Consider the following 19,647-nt stretch of genomic DNA (forward strand, 5'->3'; position numbering starts at 1 on the left):
ATCTCTTTTGATGTCCTCATGGATGTTGAGAGGTAAAGTATTGGGAGCCGTCTTTGTGGGGCTACAATCAGAGCCAGCTGAGCGGCCCCTAGCCCGTACCTGAGTGGGGGAGTGTGGAGGAGGGAAAGGCTAGCTATAGATAATAAAGAAAGAGACAGAATAAAGGTCAGAAGGGCAGACCAGTCAATACTGAATTTATTTTTCATCACTCTTGTATACCTTAACCAAAAAGGGGGGAACACAGTATCATGTATATGAAACAAACAGACTTTTCTTCCTCACTTATTCTAAGGGTTCAGTAACTACACCTTAGCTCCAACTTCTTGTTCCCTGGTCTTAAGGTCAGGATTAGCCACACCTGAGATTCAACTTCTCCCTCCTTAGCCTTGACAGTCAGGAGTAGCCACACCTCAGATTCAGGTCTGTTGTTATTTAGACTAAGAAGGCTGAAACATCCTTCTGTAGGCACACATTTGACATTTAGGTGTCCTTGTGCCAAGATGGAGTGCAGCCATCTTTATGGGCATCCACAAATTCCCCCTTCTTAATAGAATTAAAAAATACCTGTGCTTCTGCTACAGGACAGATGGCTGTTAGGTAGTCTTCAACCTTCCAGCGTTATCCGTCATGGGAAGCACACATGTCGTCATGTGTGTCCTGTCTTAGATAGCTTGTCCTGTCTTTAGGTAGGTAAAAAGACTTTACCCGTCTCTGACTACCAGCCTCTGTAATAAAGAACATTAGGGGATAGTGCATAGCTCAATGCCAACACACCTGAGCCAACTTTTCATCGAGAGTTCACAAGCAAGCTCGATATGCATATGCTTTTGTGGCTACAGCATCTGCAAAAGGAGAGGATGAATCAAGATAAAATGGCCTTTTAAAATTGGTCTGAGATGTCTTGAGTGGCTATTGTTATAGCAAAATCTAAATCTGCCCATTCAATTGCATTGTATCCAATGATTCATAAGCATCTTGTCTAAATCTTAACAGAATGAGCTGACTTTTTCATTCATAACATATCTAGTATAGCAAAGGTTGTAAGCATTAATGATTCCAATATGCTTATCAATTAACACATAATATAAGTTATATAAGTATATAAGTTATATAAGTTAAATAAATTATTCATTAGAAGCTGAAAAATTATTGCAACAACTCATAACTATTTGAGCTGAAGCTGGATCTGTCTGTACTACATATTCTTTTCCATCAATAACATAAGCTGTTTTTCCATTAGAAGAACCATCAGTAAAAACATAGCATTTTTAACAGGATTACTCCTTACAATTTTAGGGAGTACAAAAGGATGCATTAATACAAAGTGCAACAGTCTATGAGCTGGAAACTGATCATCAATTTTTCTGAAAAACTGAGCAAAAGCAATTGCCCATGAATCACAATTTTGAAATAACCAATCAACTTGCTGTTTGGTATAGGGAATATGTATTACACTTGGTTCTCTGCCAAACTATCTCCTAGACTCTATTCTGCATTTTTGTACCATACAAGCTACTGCTTCAAAATAAGGATTTAACACTTTGCCTGGGGAAACAGGTATGTGCAACCATAACAATGGTCCCCTTGCCATAAGACAGAAGTCGGACTATGTATGCTGTGTGGGAAGCACATAAGCCTCCCATGGTTTTGCATAGTCAATATAGCATATCTGCTGATGCTGGATTGCATTCTCCAATTGTAGGAGAACTTGTCTACCCTCTTTAGTTAGCTGTCTAGGTGAATTGGGATCACAATCTCCTTTCAGGATAGTGTTCAAAGGTTTCAAATCACCAGTAGATGTATTTAAAAAAGGATGTAACCATTGGAATATTTCCCAGTAACTTCTGAAAATCATTTAATGATCACAAGCTATCTTTTCTAATTTCTAATTTTTGAGGCCTAAGTTCTTTAGGATGAAATTTATGTCCCAAATACTTTTGAAAACTCTTTTTCTAATCTGACCTGTAAAGCTTTCATTAACTGACAAGGTCTCTTTTGCACCTTCACGGACACCTTTCTAGGTGGGGCCTAACAGGGATGCAGTTCCCTGAGGCTTTCTCTTAATAGCTTTTCTCAAATCTCCATTCTCTCAATTTCTTTCTTTTTTTTTTTTTTTTTAACCACCAAACATGCTGGCTTTGACCAGTTACTGCTGTTCCTCTGTGTGAGACAGCCATGGGAGATGCAGATCGCAAACCCTTCCAATTAAGACACTGACCTGATGTCTTTTTATTTTTTTTTTTTAACTATATCCCAAGCAATTCAAGTAGTACCTATTATCACATATTCACAATCACACTTCAGACACGCATGTGTGGCTGTACCATACATAAAGAACATACCTCTTTCTGCTCTTTTTTTTTTTTTTTTTTTTTTTTTTTCTTCAGGCCAAGATTAGTTTGTTGAAATACAACATCCTTAATTGAAATTTCTTGTAAAGCTAACCCTTGAATTATGAGCATCCAAAATCTGAACAAATCCCTTAAATTCATCTATGTCACATTTTTTTCCTATGAGGTTGTAGAACAGTTTCTGACATGCTGCATTAATTTTTCCATAACTTGGCTGGGTGTTAGCCACAGCAGCAGCTCCTAAGGCTGCAGGCATCTAGGTCTCATCCTGCCTTTGCTCTCTAGGCCTGGGCTGGCCCCCTGCAGCTCATCTGTGACTGCAGCTGTTTGAAAAGTAAGCAACCACCATTGTAGCAACTCTGAGTTCTTGGCACCCACAGGTCCTGCTGACCTAATGCGCAAGCAGAGCTGTACTTTGCTTCCCCAAGCCCTGGTGCAGTTCTGAGACAGCTGCGATGGCGGCTTCTGAGAGGGGGAAAGTATCCTTACAAAACTTTCAAATTCTAAACATTTCTGTACTTGCTCCTGCTTTATTCCAGCTATCCTGACTACTAAAATATACCCAAGTAAATATACAATCATCTGACTAATATTTCCCTTTCTCATATCTCTAATTATATGCATTTTTACCCTCGAGGTTAACTAACTCACTTCTTTACCATCTGATATTTCTGTTTCACATCTACAATTATATACAGCTTTACTCCTGACGTTCACTCACCGCAGTTTACTTCACTTCTTTTTTCCAGCGCTCACTTCACCTTTGTGGTGTCTATTCTGTGGTGTCCATCACTTCTGTCCCCTGTACTCAATCCCATGTTTCAGAGCCGTATGTCAGTGCCATCTGTATGGCCTCACATTGCTGGGCCATACGCCATCCCTGTTCCCTGTTCTCAGCCCCAAGTTTGGGCGCCACATGTCAGGAATGGTCTTTACGGTGCTGCAATCACAGCCAGCCCAGCGGCCCCAAGTCCGTACCTGAATGGGGGAGTGTGGATGCTGGAAAGGCTAGCTATAGACAATAAAGAAAGACAGAGAGACAGAATAAAGGTCAGGAGGGCAGATCAGTAAATACTGAAATGCCAGGAGTTTATTTTTCACCATTCTTATATACCTTAACCAAAAAGGGGAACACAGTATCATGTATATGGAACAAACAGACTTTTCTTCCTCACTTATTCTAAGGGTTCAGTAACCACACCTTAGATTCAACTTCTTGTTCCCTAGCCTTGAGGTCAGGAGTAGCCACACCTCAGATTCAGGTTTGTTGTTATTTAGACTAAGACAGCCAAATATCCTACTGTAGCCACACCTTTGACCTTTAGGTCTTATGACTTGCTGACAGCCCTTATGCCAAGATGGAGTGCAGCCATTTTTATGGGCACCCACAGTAAAGAATGAATTCATTGGCCACTGTGCCACACCACCCTGTTCCCATGCTGCTAACTGGCAGATATCATGACCTCCCAATGTCACCTCCCAAGTCAGATATAGCAGGGTGTACTGTCCCCAGCTCACATCAATTTCAGGGCTGCACGGGGCAGAGGGGGGTGTCTGAGCTCAGGTTGAGTGGGGAAGAAAAGAGATGGGGTGAAGCAGGTTTGGGGTTGTGATGTCTGTACTGAGAAAGCCTTGGTAGAAAGGTGACTAAGTCCAATGCTGTGCTGTAACAGGAGCCCTCCCCTCAGCAGCCACAGGAGGCAGGAAGGTGGATGCCCAGCAGATGACAGCTGCCCACACCCTGCCCCGGTTACATAATGCTTCCTCACCTGGAGAGGCAGGGTGCCCAGTCTGACCCACCAGACATGGTAGTTTCCCTGGGTCACATACTGTTATTTTCTTGACACTGCTCCAGAGACTAGAGTCCAGGATAACCCCTGGGAAGGTGTGCAGTGGGGTTAGGAGGGGCTGCCCTGCCTGAGTTAACCTTGTCCTAGGATGTGCCTGTAGGTGTCTTTTGGGAAGTTTCTTAGCTCCATCTGTAAAAAGGTTTCCTCTTGATGTCACTTAACAGATGTTCTGCTCTTTGTATGGAAAGAGAGAGGCCATCGCTGACATGTTCGTGATGCCTGCTCTGTGCTGAAGGGAAAAGAGCATCATTAACTGTCTTATTGATGCCTGACATGCATAGAATGGAGGGCACCATTAGCTGGCAGATTGATCGCTAATGCCTGTCCTGTGCAAAGCATGGAAGGAATCATTCATTCATTGATTGGTGATGTCTCCCAGAGGTTGATTGATGATTGGTGAAGTCGGAATAGGAGTAAAGAGGCAGAATATACTATGGGGTTTTTTTTTGTTTGTTTGTTTTGTTTTTTTGTTTGTTTTTTGAGACAAGGTTTCTCTATATTACTTTGGAGGCTGTTCTGGAACTAGCTCTGTAGACCAGGCTGGTCTTGAACTCACAGAAATCCACCTGCCTCTGCCTCCTGGGCGCAGGGATTAAAGGTGTGCACCACCAATGCCCAGCTACAGAGTATAGTTTCTACTTACGATCCTCAGAAAAAGTGAACCCTGGCAGGGCAGCCCCTCCTGCCTCCAAATTCTGACAACAGTGATTCCATGATTTTCCTCTATTTTCCCATTTTAAAGCAGTCCAGAGCTTTCTGAAGATTAGAGGCACAGTTCTAAACAAGCACTCTGAGAAGGGTCTATGGTGGAGTCCCTTCCTGGCTTGAGAGATGAGTGTGTTCCACACCATGTCCCCAGTGTCCCCTCCAGCCAGCAGGAGAGATAAAGATGACCCCAGGAAAGTAGATGTGAAAAGAACGCATCAATAAAGAACAGCTTTAGCAGCTCAGTGAGAGCAGTAGGGACACACCTGCAATCCCAGCACTCAGAAGGTGTGGGCAAGAGGATCAATTCAGGGCCAGCCTTGGCCATGGTGTGTCAGAGAGCAGCCTGTGCTACAGAAGACCTTGTTACAAACAAAACACCTAGAAAAGATTAAAAGAACAAGTAGAGACTGGGTTACACCATGTGATATCATATTGGGGACTTTGAAGGCAGGGCTCAATGTGGGAGGCCAGAGCGGGAGGAGAAAGAGGGGACAGCATTGGAGGGAGTGTGAGAGGGTAGAGGACAATGGGGCCCTCGGTATGATAAGTCCAGAGTGTTCTCTGGTGTCTGAAGGCAGAATGGCACCATAACTGTAGCAAAGAAGACAGAGTGGGGAGAGGACTATGTGGACTGTCCCTGCTCCTGTAAGAACTGTCACTCCTATGTGTGGTAGTGAGTTATGTGTAGACAAGTGAAAGACAGGTGAAAGACCAAAAAGTGAAGTTAAATGAAGGATGGTCTGACCTGGAAAGCTAACCAATATCTGTTCCTTGGAATTTGCTAGCTTCCTCTCACCAGGCCCTGAGATGACAAGAATTCACACTGCCCCTCCTTTCTGCCCCTCCTTTCCTGTTAGTCAGCAGGTGGTAAATAGGGTCCTTAGGAAACAAAGAGCTGTAACTCTGGTTTGCCCAGACAAGATTAATTAGCACACCTGAGGCCCTAAGGTCTGCTGACCCTAATAGCAGACCATCCGGCCTCCAAGGGTCACGTACTCAATGGACCGAGGGTCCCACCCCCTCCCTAAGCTTGTGGGTTTGCCTTTAAAAACATCTGGGCTCAGGGGAGGGGGCTTCTCTCTAGCCTGGGTGCTGGAGGAGCCCGTTTGTGCAAACATTTCCTGTTCATTAAAGCCTCTTGCGTTTTGCAGCAACTGGACTGGACATTGAGTTCTTGGGGTATCGACTGAACCTGGAAGATTCCTCATTCTGAGGGTCTTACACTGGGAGTGCTACAGTCAGCTGGTGCCTTGTGGCAAGTCCCCCATGCACAGGGCTGGAACACAAGCTTGTCTCCATTCTGTGGGACAGAACTCGAAGTCAAGGCACAAGAAAGGCTGGCCCCACTGTGGCCACTTTGTAGGGATCCCAGCCCTGCCCACTCACAGTGACACGTGACGACAGCCAGTGTCCTTAGCCTGTAGACACATCATCCCATCTCTCCCTATGTGACCCTTCCCATGGCAGGCATCTGTATTTGGGTCTCTTAGTTTGTTTTTGGGTTTCTCTGTCACAGGCTGGCCTCGATCTGCCTGCCTCTGCCTCCTGAGTGCTGGGATTAAAATTGAGTGCCCCCAGTCAGTTGGGTGTCCAAGGAGCTACCCTAAACCATGCTCACTAAGGTCCCTGTGAAGATCTTGTTTCATAGGCACTCCCAAGGTTCTGGGAGTTCTGGGAGAAGGGCCTCAGTGCAGGGACAGGAAAGACACCGAGTAGCCCAGGCAGGCTTGAACTGGTTATGCATCCCAGGATAACACTCTTATTTTTAGGCATGTGTCTCAGTATGTAGGCTTAGCCAGCATGGAACCCAGAGACCCATCTGCCTCTGCTCAAAATGCAGGTCAATAGCAGGGCATGATTGTGCTTACTTGTCACCCCAGCCCTAGGCAAACAGGCAGGAGGATTTCTGGAGCTCACAGGCCACCCAGCCTAGCAAGCCTGTGAGCTCTTGTATCAATGGGAGACTGTCTTAAAACACTCGATGGATGGCAACAGAAGGCAATTAGTTGATGGCAGCCTCTAGGCCCCACACATGCACATGGGTACGCACGTGTGTACACATTGCATGTGCATTCCCACACCACAGAGGCTCTGCTGCAGAAAGAGAATTTATTTCCAGAATATTTTCATATTATAAAACCAACTATGACATGTGGGTGCACATACCCAGGGGTGGGCAGGGCAGAGCTGCAGGTGTTTTGAGGGCCTATCCCCTGTGGTGGGCACTGGGTCCTATCCCTGTGCACATCTGAGATGGGGCCTCCAGATGCCTGCCTGCAACTCTCTATCCTGGACCCTTTGGGCATTCTGGGGCACAGAACAGAGGTCAGGTGCCCAAGCAGTTTGGTGGGACACCAGCATAGGATGGGTATGCCTTGTGGAGAGGCCTGGAGACTGCAGTGACTTGGCAGCAGTGGATAACAGGAATAATGTTGAGTCCAATGTCATCAGGGGTGCTAGGGGGTCCTGGTGAGGACATAGCTGTCCCAAGAAGGCATAAGGGTAAGGGGAAGCAGGGTTCTTTCTAAGGCATAGATCTGTTCCTGGTTCTGCTCCCAGAATACCAGGGACCTCCAGTGCTGGCTAGCCTCTGTGGTGGGGTATGGTCTGCCATGCAGCTGAGCCTGTCTCTCTCTCCTCCCACAGGAGTGGGGGGCCTCTTGGAGCCAGAGGTCTGGATGGAGGTGGGGACAGCAGACTGCCACTGCCACTAGGGACGGGACAAGGAAGCTGCAGGATCCTGTCACCACAGGAGCACAGGGTGGACTGGATAGTAGAGCTAAGGAGGCAGTCACAACATTCATGCTTCTATCTCCGTCCACAATTCCTTTGGGGTCCAGCTGTGTCTCAGCAACACAAAAGACAGGAGCCTGGTGCTTAAGGCCACTCCCTGGACAGGCTGGGCTCCCTACCTGTGCAAACAGGTGGGAGCAGGACAGCCACACAGCCTGGCTCTGATAGGATGGCAGTGAGCGATGGCTATTGGGCAGTGTAGTGGTAATTTATTCCGCCAATAGTTTTGAAGTGCTGGCCTTAGGGAGTGGCTTTGGTGATGTGATCCCTTATAAGAAAGAGGAGGGGTTTCTCTGGCTCTCTTCGGTGGTTGTCAGGGACCTGAGAGCAGCATCCTGGGCCTCCAGGGCAGAAAACTGCAGTGGCTCTTTACCCTCATTGTGTGTGTTCCCAAAATAAATATGATACTCTTTTTTATCTAGGTGTTTGTCAGCTTCCTTACTTCACCCACTGGGCAGTGCTTGCTGAGGGCTCTAGCAAGAGATGAACAGGCCAAGGACTTCCTAGGACCCCAGGGAGATGCACAGGCTTCAGGACCAAGGGTGGTGGGCAGGAGTCAGAGCCACAGTATTGAGGCCAGCCAGATACCTAAGGCCACTGGCCTCCACTGGGATAGCTGGGAACAGTGGGGTACTCAGGTAGGCTATTCCCAGAGAAACTATTAAACTGGGCCTCCCTCGATGGGGGATTCTTCCAGGTACCAGTGTTCCATTCTGTCTGTGCCTTCTGGAAGCTTCCACCAGCCCCACGGTAGATCCTATGCACCTGAAGGGTCAGGGGACAAGAACAGAGAGCAGGAGGTCAGTACACTGACAGGAACAGAGACCCCCTGTGAACCCTCAGGTGACAGGCCCTGCTCCCTCACTGGGCCCTGGGTGCCCACAGCCCACAGGGACACCCAACCAACAGCTTCTCCAGGGCCGTGTGTGCCACCCCACTGTGACATCTCACTCTCACTAGTATGTGGCCTTTGACCATCTTTTCTAGGGACCCCGAGGAAGAAAGGGGTGATAATGCAGGGCATGGTAGTGTGTACCCCTCATCTCAGCACTCAAGAAGCTAAGGATCAGAAGTTTAAAGGTGGCCTGAGCTATATGAGATGAGAGTCTTTTAAGCCAGGCGTTTTTGGTGGTACGTGCCTTTAATCCCAGCACTTGGGAGGCAGAGGCAGGTGGATCTCTGTGAGTTCAAGTCCAGCCTGGTATACAGAGCTAGTGCCAGGACAGGCTCCAAAGCAACCCTGTCTCAAAAAACCAAAAAAAAAAAAAAAAAATCACAGCACACAGGAGGGCAGAAGCAGGCGATCTGAATTCCAGGCCAGCTTTGTCTACAAAGCTAGTTCCAGGATATGCTTCAAAGCTACACAGAGAAACCCTGTATTGAAAAAAAGTCAAACCAAAAATACTCAAACAAAAAACTGCCCTTTCTTAGGGTGGCTCTGGCACTGGGGGAGTATGACCCTGTTGACCCTGTGTGCCCAGACAAGGCTGGGTAGATAATATAAGGATAACATGTGGGCCTCCTGGATTATGTCTGTCAACACTGTCCTGAGAACCTCAGGGATCCTGTAGATAAGATGCAGGTTTATGGACTTGGGCTGCCCATTCCTAGTCACAAGTCAAATGGAAAAGGAGCTCTAGACTGGCAGGGCATTGGCCTGGCACTTGCAAGGTTCTGGGTTTATTCTCTATGAAACAAAAAAGGTTTTTAAAAAGGTTTCTGTTGTTCCCCCAGGCAGCTCTGACCCCTACACAGCCATCTCTGGGTTGCATCTAGGCAGAGGTGCCCACAGAGCACTGTGGTGTCTAGGGTACCGCTCCACCAGGAGGGCTTCTGAGCCTATACTGCTAGTGCCAATGACACTTGTGACACTCAGTCCTTGCCCTCCTCCAGGATCTAAGCTCATGTGTCCTCCCCAAACCCTGTGAGTTCCCAGATAAATCATAGCCTGCAGCTGAAGATATGGGGTGTTCTCTGTGACTGATGTGAGAAAAACACATTTTAGAATGGAGAAAATGACGGGAGAACTCACCTTCACAAGTGTGATGGCCATCATGACAGCAGACAAGGAAAACAAGATGGCTGGGATCAGCATGACCACGGCGGCCCCAACACTGACCCCAAAGAATCTAACAGCTGCCAGCCAGCCACTACAGCATGAAAGGGGAGACAAGGAGTAAAAAGGGCTTAGGGGCTTGGCATACCATAGAAGTGCCTGCCTGCTGTCCTCCATATGCAAAGAACTCTGACAAATCAACAGGGAATTAGGCCTGATCTCCTTTATATACAGAGCTCCAATAGATCATCAAGAAAAAGAACTTTAAAGGAGCCAGGCTCAGTTAAAGACCAAAAGGTGACTGATCAACACAAAATGATGGTTACAACAAACTTAATGATTTAACAGGTTTCAGTTCACGAAACATCCCGAACCAAAAACAAAACTACCCACACTTCAAAGAAAGTATTAAAGGAAAGCCTTGCTGCCTCCTATAGGTCTTTAGAGCATCTATCGTTCTCCACACTATTTTCAAATGAACTAAAATTCAAGAGACTAAGTGCGGCTTGGCGGGACACACTAGGACCCTCAGTAGCCCATCCATCCTGAGAATACCATGTGCCAGTCTGAGTCAGGCACTAGTGGTATGACTGGGTGACGGGGTGGGTGAGAGCCCAGTCAAAAGTTATAGACTCCAGCTGCCAGGGAGGAGGTCAGAGGGCATGTTTCACTAGAAGCAGAGGTAAGAGGATGCCTGGGGACATTATATGGACTTTGACTAGAACATACAAAAGAAATGGAGGCCCACACTACATCAACTGGGCAGGCCTCGGGCTCACATGGATAAACATGGAGGGCCTCGGCATATACCTTGTGATTGTATAGCTTGGTGTTCTTATGGGTCAGGGGGTGTGGCTCTGATTATGTTGCCTGGGCTTGGGAACCTTGTCTTCCTACTGAGTTGCCTTGTCCAGCTGTGACATGAGGGTTCGAGCCTAGTCTTTTTCGTTTGTTTGTTTTGGGGGCTTTATGGGGGGAAGGTTTGAGACAGGTTCATAACAGGCCTGGCTGTCCTGGAACTCAATTGGTAGACCAGGCTGGCCTTAAACTCTGCCTCCCAAATGCTGGAATTAAAGGTGTGTGCTCATGTGCTACAGCCACCCGGCTGTTTCTGCCTAGTCTTATTAGTTGCTATCCCAGGGAGGCCTGTTCTTTCTTCTTGAAGGGAAATGGAGGAGGAATGAGTGGATCTGTAGGGGAAGGAGGTCTGGGGAATGGAGGGTGGAGAATCTTTGTTCAGGGTGTAATGTATTAGAGGAAGAAAGAAATGGAGGACCTAGACATAGGAACAGGTCTGTTCAAGGCAGGCTTAGGCAGCAAGGCAGGACTCTGCTTCAAGATGAAACCTAATATGGTGGCAGTGGCAGCACAACTCAGCTCAGCAGTGCCCTCTGCTGGTTGCTTACAGCAAGGCTTTCATCTGTCCCCACAGTGAAGAACTGTGCCAGCCTTGTACCAAGCTGGTGGACTCTAATACACAGGCATAGGGAGGCACACAAGCCTGCCTCAGTTGCTTACCATGCTCCCCAGCCGGAGAAGCCAATGGCTTGGATGACTGTCAGGACGAACTGTGCCCCAAAGATGAAGAAGAATGCCATGAAGTTAAAGGAGCTGTCAGCCCTGCAAGGTACACAGTGAGTGGGGAGGGTGGGTGTCAAGATTCCCTTATCCTTGATGGACTTATTGACCGAAGTGACCAAGCACCCCCCTCCACTGAGCACTCAGCCTGGGCATTGACCACACAGGGTACCACTGCCCCTGAGAATCGTGGGGAGACTTGAAGTCCCAGTGTCATGGAGTTGATGAAGCCCAGACATCCAAAGGGCAAAGGGCAAACCATCAGGCTGCTTCTGGGAGTGTGAGGTGGGATGCCCCTGCTCTGGCCCCTTGCCCCTACATTGGGCCCTCTTAGCCCTACTCAGGTCCCCTCGCCCCTCTGCTCTGGTGGCATGAATGAGCAAGCATCAATCGTCAGTATGGAGCCCTCCTGGCCTACCCTACCCTCAGTCTAGCTCAGGCACACTTGCACAAGAAGGGATGAGCCAGCTAAGGACACAGACAACTGAAGATGGATCTACTGGAGTATTATGAGGCCATGAACAGGAGCAAGGGTCTGACACAGACCATAGTGGAGGGACTTGTGCTCAGAGAAACAGACACAGAAGGCCATACAGGTGTGTGTGATTCCATTATAGAAAATGTCCAGAACAGACAAACCCAGAAGCAGGAAGTGGATTTGTGGAGGCTAGAGTGGGGACCTGTGGAGAACAGTTTCCTTTTGTGTGATGGAATCTTCTAGAAGTAAGCGCTAGCAATGGGTAAACTACTGCACTACAACACTGACATACACTGAGGTCAGGAAACCATTATGGTGCAGGAGCCATTATTAAAACTCAACACTGAGTAAGGACAACAAAGACGGCTCAGTATGTGCCCTCAAAAAATGAGGAGGTATGGGCCTGCAATCCAGAGAGGCTGGGCAGGGGCACTGTTACCAAAGCCCCTACATTGAGACTCTGTCTCAGAGCACCAAGGAAGGGGGATATAGTTCAGCCAGTGCTGCTTGCCTGGTATCTCACATCCTGGTCTCTGTGGCCACAGATTGCTGGCCACACTAAACAAGTGGGGGAAGCCCATCCTGGAGAGGCAGATCCCAGCTCCCCAGAGACCACAAAGCACAGCCTCCATGGGTCCCACAGCTTGGAGTGGGCCAGAGGGTCTGTGGCCTGACGGCCCCTGGACCAGGCTTACCGGAAGGCCTTATACGCAGGCCGGAACCAGCACACATAACTGCAGGGAGTGAAGAGAAGCAGCCAGAGCATGGCCAGGCCGAAGTTGGCCCCCGCTCCACCCGCAATCCACCAGGCCAGGCAGGCCACCAGGTTCACACCCAGAGTGGCACAGTAAACTGGAAGGGGGACACAGGTGGGAGAAGAGTGGGGGTAAATCACCAAGGACCACTGACAGGCCCAGGGGCCCTCTCTACCAGTGCATTAAGGATGAGCCTCATGTAGGACCAGGGTCTCACATCCCTTGGACCAACACACTGCACCTGCCCTTAGTGGGGATCCCCCTACCCCAAGAGGCTCACACATCCACAGCCGGTAGATCCTCTTCACCAGCACCTGGTGCTCCACAGGGATCTCATCGGAGAAGTCCTGGTAGAAGCAGGGCTTCAGCGGCACGAAGCGTGGCAGGGGCGGAAAGTTGTTCTCCTTTCCTACAGGAGGGAGACCCCCCAGGCAGCCTGTTGTGGCCAGAAGCTGGCAGGAGCACCCTCCCTACACCTTAGCTCCTTCCTGAGCCACCAAAGCTGGAGAGGACAAAGACCCTCGAAGGATCAGCCAGAGTCACACACCCAGGGTGTTAAATGAAGCCACTAAGGGGTGGCCACAGAGGGCACAGGTCCTAGGGTTGGCACCCAGTGTCTTGAGGGCAAAGAAAGGCAGGGCAGCTAAAGCTCCTCCATAGCCCCAGTGACCCTGCACACCTCTCCAAACTGTCTCATTTCACACCCCCCATCTGCAAACTGGAAGATGCTGGTGGCTCTTCAGTGGCCTGTCTATGCCCCACTGTGGCAAACAAGTTGTCACAAGGGCAAAAGCTGGGGAAGTCCAGGCCAGCTCTGCAACCACAACTCGAGTCCAGGGCTTTGGTGGGACTCAGGGAAACTGCCTGGGGAACAGGGTAGACTCACCTGCCATTTCTGTACCAGCTGACCTGGCACCCAAGCAGAAGGGGCCACCTGAAAGGAGACTACAATCAGGGCCTCTGTGGCCACCAGGCCCAGGAAGATCCTAACCCAGCCCACTGCTGCAGGCTTGGCAGGTGTTGGGGCTGAATGTGAGGCCACCTCATGTCACTTCCCCACAGAGCAGTCTGATGGGGGATGGGTCAAGCCACCAGCTGATGCCACTCACAGCCCTAGAGCCAGGGCTCTAGGTGCAGGTCTTGGTGTCCTCCCAACACTGAGCTCTGATTGTAACCCCACAGACACATCCCCTTAGGGCTCCCATTCCTTCAATCACCCAGAAAAGAACTCCCTGCCATGTAACAACCACATGGTCACACTAGCTCTGGGTGTGGAACTCATCTATAGGAACTCATAGGGACCCTGGCACAGCCCCAGATGCACCTAGCAATCACTTTTCAGAGTAGCTGTCCCAAAGTGCCACCTTCAGGACATGGCTGGGTAAGGCCCCCATGGGGTTTTGGGTGAGAAAGTTACAAGTATACCCTGGTCTCTAAGTCCAGGCCCTGCTCAACCAAGTGCCAGTAGATGGACATAGTCTCAAGATGGGCCACCTCACAACCCTGCCCCACCCTGCTTGCTGGTCACCTGACAAGTGAGGCCACAGAAACTTGTCCTCCAGGAAGAGCCCTGGCTTCCCTTGGAGGAGGAAGAATGGAAAGACTACGTGAGGACGCAGGCAGGAACCCAAGCTCTACCTATGCTCTAGACTGGGCCACACTCCTCAGTCTACACCTGCCTGACCTCTCTGTGGACTGTCAAGCCTGGGCTTGGCCTCTTTTGCCCATGTCCCCTCAGTGTGGGACAGCCTCGAGGCCTGGCCTACAGACAGCTTAGTTCAGAAGCGCCAATGCCAGGCAAAAGGCAAGTCAGAAGCGTCAGCATGCTGCTGGGAGTTCTAGCACTCTACACTCAGACTGATTAACCTCCCCATGAGAGAGGTATACAGAATGGTCACAGCTTGTGGGTGAACTGACCTCACACCAACAGGTGTCCAGACATACTTGGAACCTTCCAGATTCCAGAGACAGGCAAGGATGCCCCCTGAGCTGTTTCTGCCCCTAAAAACACCCAGAGACAGCTGCACTCAGCGGGCTGCCATCCCTCCCCTTCATAAACCACACAGCCTAACGCAGACGCCACCCTAGCTGGGCACCTTGGTGCAAATGGGAACTTGGTTTGAGGTGTTTTATTTTCACACACCATGGCTGCTCCCTGCCCCGAGCCTGGAGGGACCATGGGGACTGTTAAGTCAGCCATTGGGCTTATAAGCAGGGTTGAGCCTCACGGTCGGTCACTGCAGCTGGCAGAGAAGAGGTCACCGTCTCAGGGCTCAGAGGCCTCACACACTGACACACCCAAAGGGTGGGGCCCCTAGGCCATGGAGCTTAAGGGATGTGGACTGGCCAGGAGCAGGGAACAGTCTAGTAGCGGAAGGTGACCAGGCCTATGGGTCGGGATCCAGCTGGCGGCACTGGTCCTCGAGGATACCGCGAAACACCTGGAAGCGGTGGTTGAGGTCTGGCCGTGCATGGACACGGAAGCGTGTGCCCAGGGCGCCATCTGGAGAGGACGCCCCATAGAAAACACGCTGGATGCGGGCATGGACGAGAGCCATGGCACACATGACACAGGGCTCGCGAGTAACGTACAGGTCATAGCCGGTGCACACATAGGGCATGCCATCCTCGTCCTCATCCAACTTGCGCACACTGCCTGCCCGTGCACCTTGGGCGGTGGTGGCCGGGGTGAAGGAGCAAGCTGGATGCTGTCTGAGGTCACAGGTGCCACGGCCCTGCCCCTGGGCCACCAGGTCAATGCACACCATGACTGCGTGCAGCAGGGGGCTGGCCATGTTGCTGCAGTCATGGCCAGTGGCCAGCACGCAGTCTGAAGCTGGGTCTACCACGACAGCGCCCACTGCCCGCAGACCCTGGCCAGCTGCCCTCTGGGCGGCACGCACCGCCTGTTCCATATGGCGCTGCATGGCTGCTCGCGCCTGCGCAGAGAAGAGCTGTCCGGCCAGTGCGCTGGTCACCTGCTTGTCCTCGTGGAAGGATGTGGGCCAGTGGGCCCGTGCCTCCTCAAACTGGTTCCGGGTGAGGGGCGGCCGGGCAGGCACAGGCACCAGGAAAGGTGTGCCCAGGCCACGAGGGTCCACAGCCGGCCTAGGGAGGAGCTCAGCCAGCGAGCGTGGGCCCGCAGAGGGCCCTGCCAGGCACAGCAGCAGATCCGATGCGTGAGAGCCGCTGGCACTGCGGCTGGGGCGCACCCGCTTGAGGTGGGGCTGGGCTGGAAGTGGATAGATGGCGGATACCTCCCGGAGGAGACGGGACGTCTGGCGCTTGTCTAGGACTGGCGCAGCATAGGCCAGCACCAGCTCCATGGCCCCCGATTGCTGCTCCGACAGGACAGGGAGGGCTTGCCATTGCGCCGGCTCTTGCTCCTCACTTCCAGCCTTCTCAGGCTCAGGCTGCTCTGCAGGGCCCGAGGCAGGCTCCATCCTTAGCGAGGTTCGACTGTGGGAGACAGAGATGGGACTGGAGCGTCATCCCTCAGCTTCAGTGGGTCAGGGGGGGTCTGTCCTGGGATGCTGTGGGTCACGCCAGGCCCAAGAATGAGGAGTCCAGAGTGCCAGGTAGAGTCGGCTGACTCCCGGGCTGCTCAACAGAACTGTGCCAGGCTCTTCAGGGCTCAGTCCATGTGCACACGACAGACGCCGTGTTGAGGGTAGTGTGGAGACAGGCACTTATCACTATCAAATCCAGAACCCACCCTAGCAGTCCTTGCCCTGTTAAACCAGCCCATTGTCATCCCAGGAGGTGTAGGTCAGGGAATCAGGAATTCAGTGACTGAGGCCAGCCCAGGCTACATAAAACCTTGTCATTGGTGGCACATGTTGTAATTCCAGCACTTGGGAGGCAGGCAGGTCTCTGAGTTTGAGGCCATCCTGGGCTACAGAGTGAGTTCCAGGGCAGCCAGGGCTACACAAAGAAACCCTGTCTTGGAAAACAAAACAAAAACCTTGTCTCTAATAAAAAATCCACGAAAGACAAAACCCAGTCCTTGGCCCATAAGCAAGCCCATGGTCACCCACCCATAGACAACTGCTTCTCTATCTGTACCTCCAGAGGTCACAGGTCTGGTATGGGCTGCTGACATGCTCTGGCTGACTTCAAGACCTCGAGTCTAGTAGGAGAAACAGAAATCTGCCTGCAGTCTGCAGAGTGGACCTGCCTTATCCAGTCCACATGAGAACAGCCCCATGGGTCCCTCAAAGTCAGCTAGGTGAGACCTTTGGAGGGTGTGGCCACAGCACATGCAGCTCCTGGCTAAGGTGACAGGACTGTTGGGCAATCATTCCAAGCTCGTAAGTGTCCCATTTTCTATACAGTAAACAGGGGTGGGAGGTGGAGTGCAGGGCCAACCCCAGAAAAATATAAACCTCACACTCACAATACACCTGACCCCAGGTGGCTTCTATGGGACATGTTCACCCTGGTCTACTGAATGGTCACATAAGACCAGAGCCAGACATATACCCAATGGCACATGCTTGTCATCCCAGCACTTGTGGGGCAGAGGCAGGAGGATAGCTGTAAGCTAGAGCTAGCCAGCCAGAACAACATTGCAATACCCCACTTCAATCATCTGTACCCCAGAGAAAGGCACCAGGCCTAAGATGCACCCCAAGAAAACAGATCCTGCCAAACAAGGCAGGCATGTGGCCATGGCCCATCCCACAGTGGACTTGTACTCTGGGGTATGGTCTGCCTGAAGCACCCCACCTCCTGCTGTAGTGGTCTAGCCTGGGAACATGCCTATCCATGGCACCTGAACTTTGCTGTCCCAGCACCCAATGAAGCCTGAGCTGACAGCCAACACCACTGCCATCCTGTGACAGGAGAAAAGCCGGGCTCTGAGAGGTGTCCAGTGAGATCTAGGCTGTGGGGAAAGGATGCTCTTAGCCATCAGACACTGCTTCTCATTGCTCTGGAGTCACAGCTAGCCAGGACAAGATGGCAGTCCCACAGCAGGCTTCACACACAGACCACCTGCCATCCAGTTCTCTGCTACTGAACCCACTCACCATCATTGCATCCTCAGCTGAGCTGCTGCCTCCCTGTCCCACTGTGCCCGTATGGCTAACTGTACCTATAGATAATCATCAGGCTCCACCTTCTTTACAAGGGTTCAGAGCAATTATCAGAGCACTGCCTAGAATTCCCCAGGGAGAAGGCCCATGGTGTGGCTCAATGATGGCAGGAACTTACCAGCCACGCTCAAACCCAAGTTATAAACAAAGCAACAAACCAGGAAGCAAGCAAGCTAGCTCCTGCAAGGTGACTTGCAGGGCTGCCTGTAGTGGGCTTTTCTGAACTATCCAACATCACACCCCACACACTGCTATCCCTGCTGGTGTGCACCCAGCCAGGAGAATACTCTATGTGATGGACTAATGAAAATCTGTTGCCTTTCAGGGTTCACCCAGGCTGCCCAGGTCAACACTGGAACTATGGGCTAACTACAGGTGCTCCTAGGAGCCCTAGGACTAGGGAGAATGGTGCCGGACATGTTTGAGAGCCTGGTATCACCATGACTCCCCCTGCACAGGCTCCACAGCAAGCAGAGCCCATGAGGGGCCATGTGACATCTGGCCTCCCCAGAGCACATGCTACGCCTACAACCCCACCAACTGCCAGAGTCACAAGGCACCACTGTGCAGAAGACAGCCTCACTTGTCTCCTTAAGGCTACAACAAAATAAGGGGCACAGAAATAAGGTTGCCTTGGGGACAGGCAGTCTGCGTTTATGGACCTCTGGAAAGGAGTTTAAAAACTATAGGATGGTAGCCAAGGCTATGGCCAGAGGGGTCCTTCAAGCTGACTGCTTTCAAGGCCTGTCCTATATGCTTGCTTTCTTGTTTTGAGACAAGGTTTCCCTGTGTAGCCCAGACTAGTCTAGAGCTCAGCATGTACATCAGGCCAGCTTCAAACTTAGTCATCTTCACGTCACTGCCTCCTCCCACATGTTGGCACTGAAGAGGACACCAGCATGAATAGTTCCTTTGTTTTAAGTGACAGGTAAGCACTGTGGGTCAGCATGGAAACAGGTTCAAAAGGAGCCCCTGCCCCTTGTACCACAGACAGGGACCTGGGGCCACTCCCTACAGTGGCTTTGGAGGTCTATCACTCTCTGAGGAGCCTCAGCATACCAAAATGAGGAACTGCGGGCAAACAATGGGCCCTGGGTCCAGGGTCCAACACAAAGGGACCATGGCTGTAGACTACAGGGAAGACGGAAAACAGCATCACAGTACACAGGCCTGAAACACCAGGCACTCAATAAACCCCTAGGTAGCAGGATGTTGAGTTCTGGGCCATTGAAGCAAAACCTTCCAAAACAAAAACTAAAAAGGGCTGGGACAGAGCTCAGCAGTGGAGAGCCTACCTATTCTACAGTGAGGGGCTCAGGGGTAGAGTCCCTTCCTGGAATCCGGTACTGAAGGGAGAAGACGTGGATCAGCAGCACAGTGCTCGTCTAGCATGACCAAAGTCCAGGCTTCAATCCCTGGTACCAACAAAAATACCAAGAATTCCCATAGGGTACCGCAGCTTAAAGGAAAACTGCACACTTGCTGTGAAGATGATGAACAGACAACCGTACGGCAGGGGACTACCTGCGATGACACGAACAAACAACCGGAACACGAACAAGCAACTGGAAATCACGGAGTTTCCGGAATTAGAAGTAGATTACACGCGTGCGCAGCAAACCGACGGCGTAAAGTGCAATCGGTACAAAGCATCTGCGCATGCGTACTAGCATTGAATGCTCGCGCACGAGCACGCCTACCGCCCCCCGGGACGCGCGCGACACTCCCTGAGCCTAAGTGGTCGGCCCCGGCAAAGCCTTCTTTCCCTGTTCACCGCCCGGGACAAGTTGCCATCCCCGCTGCCCGGTGGCAGGTCAAGAACAGGGAAAGCCGAGCCCCTACGGCGGCTGCTCACCTGTGGGACGCGCGCGCGAACGCCACGCTTCTCCTAGTCTTAGCAACCGGGCCGCCCCGCCTACCGCCGCGGGGCACGGCGGGAACGTATTTATGTGGGCGGGGCCTGATCGAGGCGGAGACCTGAC

At 51.0% G+C, this 19,647-nt stretch overlaps 2 protein-coding genes across 3 annotated transcripts; both read right to left on the minus strand.

Annotated features, from left to right (window-relative positions):
* Nucleotides 1–7,004: 7,004 nt before the first annotated feature.
* On the minus strand, nucleotides 7,005–19,067 carry Scamp4 (secretory carrier membrane protein 4). 2 transcript variants are annotated; one of them, XM_051177360.1, is made up of 7 exons: nucleotides 18,961–19,067; nucleotides 13,456–13,503; nucleotides 12,850–12,978; nucleotides 12,510–12,666; nucleotides 11,277–11,378; nucleotides 9,735–9,852; nucleotides 7,005–8,467 (listed from the first exon to the last, which is right to left on the minus strand). In XM_051177360.1, exons 2-7 carry the CDS (start codon nucleotides 13,460–13,462, stop codon nucleotides 8,291–8,293), a joined length of 690 nt encoding a protein of 229 aa, XP_051033317.1. In that variant the 5' UTR covers nucleotides 13,463–13,503; nucleotides 18,961–19,067; the 3' UTR covers nucleotides 7,005–8,290. The 2 variants fall into 2 exon arrangements, with proteins under 2 accessions (XP_051033317.1, XP_051033318.1); XM_051177361.1 differs by having other exon boundaries at nucleotides 12,850–12,916; nucleotides 18,961–19,053.
* Nucleotides 14,684–19,592, minus strand: Adat3 (adenosine deaminase tRNA specific 3). Its single transcript, XM_051177359.1, has 2 exons — nucleotides 19,521–19,592; nucleotides 14,684–16,028 (listed from the first exon to the last, which is right to left on the minus strand). The coding sequence occupies exon 2, from the start codon at nucleotides 16,010–16,012 to the stop codon at nucleotides 14,957–14,959; it is 1,056 nt and encodes a 351-aa protein (XP_051033316.1). The 5' UTR covers nucleotides 16,013–16,028; nucleotides 19,521–19,592; the 3' UTR covers nucleotides 14,684–14,956.
* Nucleotides 19,593–19,647: the final 55 nt, after the last annotated feature.

This window comes from Phodopus roborovskii, unplaced genomic scaffold (genome assembly GCF_943737965.1).
Source record: "Phodopus roborovskii unplaced genomic scaffold, PHOROB, whole genome shotgun sequence".
Classification (NCBI taxonomy): domain Eukaryota; kingdom Metazoa; phylum Chordata; class Mammalia; order Rodentia; family Cricetidae; genus Phodopus; species Phodopus roborovskii.

Excerpts from the sequence above, each read along its gene's own strand:
- Adat3 (XM_051177359.1), bottom strand. The coding sequence starts at position 16,012 with ATGGAGCCTGCCTCGGGCCCTGCAGAGCAGCCTGAGCCTGAGAAGGCT.
- Scamp4 (XM_051177360.1), bottom strand. Across the intron at positions 11,379-12,509 it reads CCTGCGTATAAGGCCTTCCG|GGCTGACAGCTCCTTTAACT; the intron begins GTAAGCCTGGTC and ends TGTACCTTGCAG. Across the intron at positions 9,853-11,276 it reads TTCTCCGGCTGGGGAGCATG|TGGCTGGCTGGCAGCTGTTA; the intron begins GTAAGCAACTGA and ends TTCATGCTGTAG.